The sequence below is a fragment of the Alligator sinensis genome, unplaced genomic scaffold (assembly GCF_000455745.1).
Source record: "Alligator sinensis unplaced genomic scaffold, ASM45574v1 scaffold861_1, whole genome shotgun sequence".
Taxonomy (NCBI): domain Eukaryota; kingdom Metazoa; phylum Chordata; order Crocodylia; family Alligatoridae; genus Alligator; species Alligator sinensis.
The window spans coordinates 797,198-802,658 of NW_005842153.1; the positions used below are offsets into that span (position 1 = coordinate 797,198).

Below are 5,461 nucleotides of genomic sequence, written 5' to 3' on the forward strand. Positions count from 1 at the left end.
TAAAGCCTAACCTTTAAAAACACTGTTGTGATATTACTAACAACTGCTTTTATAAAATTAATTTGACATTTCGATATATATACATCCTTTCAGTCATTTTATGTTAACAATGCTAAACTTAAAAAATAACAAGCTTATAGTAACATTAAAATGTCATATCATATCCAGTCAAACATTTGTCTGTCCATATATATATATATATATATATATATATATGTCCTTGTAACTGTTGGAAATACTCTTAAATGAAGGATGTCAGAAACTGTCGGAGATCCTTTGAAAACAAAGGAGCTATCTTATTTCAGTGGTTTCCTTCTCTCTCTCTTTTCTCTCTCTCTCCTTTTTTCCTTTCTCTTTCTCTATAGTGCCCATTACTTTCTAGTTTAATTCTCAGTCTCTGCGGGGAAGGGGAGGGATTCCCGTTCAGTATTTTATACTGGAATATCTCACACGGGTCTGTCCACAGCATATTGACACGCGCTCAGGTTGGAAGCTGGGTTCTGCACACTGGCATATCCAAAGCTGGAGTGCTGCTTGGCTTTAAGTCTCAGACTGGCCAAGCTAGAGTTACATGTGTCCCTATAAACATAAGGAGGTGTTGGAGGAGCATAAGGACAAGCTGGCGTTGGCACTGCAGAATTCAGGGAGGGATTGCTCAAGTTGTTCAAGTTATTCAGGCTGTTGAGGCTGGAACCGGGGACCCCAGTGACTGCAGAGGGCACCATGCTTGAAGACATACTCATGGAGGAGATGGAATTTGGAGGGGAGAACATGCTCTGAGAAGACAGAGGGTTGACATTCATAGAGTTGAAGAAAGGAAAGCTTTTGGTGGACAGGGAAGCAGAGGTCAGGCCTTTAGCTGCCCAGTTGTTGTAAGAGTAGCCCGGGTACATTTCATCGTAGGGCTGCATGAGACCGTTAAATTGCGGACCAAAACCGTTTTTGCAAAGCTCAGCTTGCTGGTTCCTTTCTCTCTTTCTCCATTTGGCTCTGCGGTTCTTGAACCAAACCTTTAAGGGAAAGGAGGGGGGTGGGGGGAGGAAATGTAAGACTCGGGTTAGTTATGCAAAAACTACAGTCGCCAACAGTGAGGGTCATTAAAAACAACAACTCACAAACTCTTCAGACAAGGGAGCTGACCGGCGTAAGGAGCACTGCATTTCCCCCCACCGTGAACAGATATTGGCATGCTTAAAAAAAGAAGCATTCAGTAGACCCCAATCGCGTGGGCAAGCTCATAGTAATTGAATCCGCACTACCGACTGCAGAATTGCCAAAGAAACTCCCCAGCAGCTCGGTAACATGTTGCCGCGGTGCCTTCATGTCTTAGGTTCATAAGGAGCAGCAGGCAAAGAAAAAAATAGGATCTTGTTTTTCACAACACTTCTCTCTCATGCGACCTCAAAACACTTAGCAAGCCCCGGCTGGTGCTCCCATCAAATTGACCAATCTCCAGTGAGGTGAAGGGGGGGAAAAATTAGAAACCTGCAGATCGAGGACAAGAAAATGTCTGGAAACCAGCAGGCTTTTGGTCAGCGGGGAGACAAAAATAAAAAGCATGTTTCCTTTTACAGATCGCAGGGGTGGGGGGAGGTCCAAGACCTAATAAATCGGTGCCTCCACAGTTAATTAAACCTACAAGCTCTTCACAGGCTAATCTGACAGCAGTAGTAGTATTACTGGTGGAAGATTAGGGGGGGAAACAACTTCCACTAGCGAAAAACAACTTCTCAACCGATTTGTCCGACTGCTCTTAGGCAAAGCTCGGCCCTGACAACGTGCGAAGTGAGCTCCGGGGCAGACAATGGGAGCGTGCGCCTCCCCAAGCGCCTTCCCAATCCACATCTCGGGGCTGGTTGTGTATTGCGGCCCTTCCTGGGCTCCCCTTGCTGTTTAATCTGCCCGGGCTTTTTTAACTTGACAAGCCCCTGTGAACTGCCCCCTCTGTCCCCGGCGCGGCTCGGAGCTATAAACCCAGATCGCGCCTCCTCAAACCCCGCAAAGCAGCCCCCATTTCCAGCGCACCACCATGAACGGAGAGGGAAGCGATTGCTAAGCAGTCACACTAGGCATTTCTATCATCTCCGATTTTACCTCCCAGGAGGGCTAAATCTGCAGCGCTGCTTTCCGGAGAGTCTTCCTCCGGCACAGGCAGGACATGGCTCTCCGGCGCGACAAGGACACGGCGTGAGAGCCTCCTCCCGCCCGGCACAGCCACAGCCTGCTCCGGCCTCCTCCGGTGCTCCCCTCTCGGCCTCCCCGCCCAGCCCAGCTCTTCAGCTCCGATGCCACGCGTTTGCAAGGCAATCGCCACTTGCTCCCCGATCTCTATATAATCAGCTGCCCCTTATCCAGAACCTGGGATTTTTTTGAGAGCAGAACTAAGGGAATTCTCAAGTCGGGAGGTTTGTTATTGTGGTCGATAATACTACTACTGATAGTAATGGTCATAGTAATAATAGTAACAGGAAGAATAATAACAGCACTAGCTATAGCAGCAGCAGCAGAAATAATGCTACTAATATTTCTAACACTAATACTAATGATACTAACATTAATACTAATGATACTAATAACACCAACACCAATACTAGCCAATACTAATACTAATAACACTAATACCAATTCTAGCACTAATACTAATGATACTAACACTAACAATATTAATACTAATAACATTAATGTTGCTAACACTAACACCAATTCTAACACTAATCCTAATGATACTAATAACACTAACACCAATATTAACACTAATAAGACTAACACTAATGACGTTAACGCTAATAACAATTCTACCACTAATACTAATGATACTAATACTAACGAAAACTAATACTGATACCAACACTAATATTAACACTAATACTAATAACACGAACACTAATACAAATGATACTAACACTAATACCAATACTAACAGTAATACAAATAACACTACCACAAACACGAATGATGCTAACACTAACACCAATAATAACACTAATGATACTAATAACACTAACACCAATACTAACACTAAAACTACGATTAATGCTGCTACTAATACTAATACTAATAACACTAATGGTAACACTACTACTAGCACTAACACCAAAACTAACACTAATACTAACGATGACACTAAGAGTAACAGTACTAGTACACTGGCACTACTGCTAAAGGCGATGCACTGATTTCCTAGCTCAGCCGCAGTTTTTGGCATTCCCCAGGGGCCCCTGCACCCCCTGAGCGAGCCACACGTCTTGGTTTGCACGTGGAGACTGCAGGGAGCCCTGCGAGATGTGTCTGGGAGCCGCGGGAAGGGAGCGGGAGGGAGTTGCAAGAGATCCGGATCCGGCCCAAGAGCTGCTGAGGTCTCATAAATCAGAGCCGGGCGGGCCGGCGAGGGAAGCGCCGGGAGAGTTGTGAAACCAAACGAAAGAGAAAACGCAAGGAAGGGCACGTCTCGGGCGCCGAGGAGGAAGTCAAAGCCCTTGTGGATTTTGCACCTTTTTTTCATTAGCAGCGGCGCAGGTTGCAGCCTGTCCCGGGCCGTGCTCCCGGCCAAGCCCGCGCCCTGCAGAGGAACAGAGCGGCTCGGGCCCGGTCGCCTCCCGCACCCCCGGTGGCCCGCGCTCCGCACCTACCCTCACTCGGGCTTCCGTGAGGTTGGTCCAGACCGCGATCTCCTCCCGGGTGGACATGTCCGGATAGCGGTTCCGCTGGAAAGTGGCCTCCAGCTCCTGCAGCTGCTGGCTGGTGAAGTGAGTCCTCTGCCGCCGCTGCCTCTTCTTCTTGGACGGATCCTCAGCCCCCGGGTCCTCATTCTTGCTCTGCTGGCTTTTCTCTTTCTCTGCAAAAGCAGGGACGGCCCAGAGTCACGAGCCTGCTCTCGCAGGGCCAGGGCAGGCAGCAAAGCAGAGGCACCCCGGCAGATTGCATGCGATGGACACGGGCTGGGCAACACCCACACACAACACCCACATCCGCACACACACAACACCCACACCCACAACACATGCACGCAACACCCACATCTAGATACACAGCCCCGTACACCAACACCCACCCACACCTATGCATACAACTCCCACATCCACACACACACAACGCCCTCCACACACCAACACCCACCAATACACAACACCCACATCTAGACACATACCCCCCACACATCAACACCCACCCATACACACCTATGTACACAACACCTACATCTACAGACACATACACACCGACAACACCCACGCACACGTACACACACAACCCCCCACACAACCCTCCCACACACAACACCCACATCCAGAGGCACGCAACACCCTCCACACACAAACCCCACACCCACCTATACACACAACACCCACATCTAGACATACCCCCAACACCGACAACACCCACACACACTTAGACACAGCAGCACTCACACTCACACACACACAACACCTCCCCATACCCGCACAAGACCGACACACAACACCCACACCCCCTCGCTACTAATCCCACCACCACGACTACTCCCCAGCTCTGCGCATCCTTCTAGAGGCCGAGGGGTCGTCCCTCCAGCACAACCCCTGTCCCTGTCTCTGCACCTCGACCCCGTCCTGGGGCAGCTCCAGGCATCCGCCCCTGGATGCACAGCTCCCCAGACAGGTGGGCTGCCCCGTGACAGCTCTCCTAGCCCCGCACAGTCCATCCAGCTGCAGGCAGGTCTCGTGCGGGCCACGAGGAGCTCGCAGCGCGTGGATCCACAGGCCAGATCTCAACACACCTCGGTCCTCACGGGCGGGTTTCAATGGGCCGGCAGAGGAGTGCCTGCACGTGCCGCATCCCACGGCAGCTCCCGCAAGAAAGCAACTAGCTGCCCCGCTCTGCCCGGGGGAGGCGGCTCCGCGGGGTGCCAGTCCGGGAGAAGATGCTGCGGAACCCGGGGGGCAGCGGTGCCCGCACGGGGTGGGAGCGGGGGGCGAGGGCCCAGCCCCGGGGTTGGAGGGATCGAGGCTGCAGAAGTCACCCGGGGGAGCAGAAGGAAGGGAGGCAGCAGACGCCAGTGGAGGAGGGGATGCAGGGGGCGGGGGGGGATCTCCCTCTAACCTGCGGCCTCGGGGCTGGAGGTGTCCGAGATGGAGTGCACCTCCAGCCGGTGCTTGGAGGAGTCCAAGGACGAGCGAGGCTGCCCGGGAGCGAGAGCAGAAGCCATGCCCAGTGCCGGCTGGTGATGGTGGCAAGATGAGGAGGAGGAGGAGGAAGAAGAGGAGGAGGAGGGTGAAGTGGAGCACAGCTTATTCCCGGCTCCCAGGCGCTCCAGGCTTAATGGGTCTTTCATGCAGTTCATGGGCAAGAGAAAGCCGAGCGGGCGCCTGCTGCGGAGGGCTGTGCCCGGCCAGCTGCCCCGGTCCCGGGCGGCTCCGGCTTGGCCCCCGGCTGGGGCGGGCGAGAGCCAGGCAGCGGTGGGCAGCGTCCGAGGAGCCCCTCGTCCCCG

General features: G+C 52.3%; 1 protein-coding gene across 1 annotated transcript; it reads right to left on the minus strand.

The window, feature by feature from the left end:
• Positions 1-222: 222 nt before the first annotated feature.
• Positions 223-5,379, minus strand: PITX2 (paired like homeodomain 2). The gene is made up of 3 exons (XM_006025541.3): positions 5,074-5,379; positions 3,630-3,835; positions 223-1,010 (listed from the first exon to the last, which is right to left on the minus strand). The coding sequence occupies exons 1-3, from the start codon at positions 5,312-5,314 to the stop codon at positions 447-449; spliced, it is 1,011 nt and encodes a 336-aa protein (XP_006025603.1). The 5' UTR covers positions 5,315-5,379; the 3' UTR covers positions 223-446.
• Positions 5,380-5,461: the final 82 nt, after the last annotated feature.

What these genes read in the sequence shown, in the direction of transcription:
- PITX2 (XM_006025541.3), bottom strand. Translation starts at nt 5,314, where the DNA reads ATGAACTGCATGAAAGACCCATTAAGCCTGGAGCGCCTGGGAGCCGGG. An exon ending in CTCCAGCCCCGAGGCCGCAG is followed by an intron (nt 3,836 to 5,073) that starts GTTAGAGGGAGA and finishes CTGCTTTTGCAG; the next exon opens with AGAAAGAGAAAAGCCAGCAG. An exon ending in TCACGGAAGCCCGAGTGAGG is followed by an intron (nt 1,011 to 3,629) that starts GTAGGTGCGGAG and finishes TTTCCCTTAAAG; the next exon opens with GTTTGGTTCAAGAACCGCAG.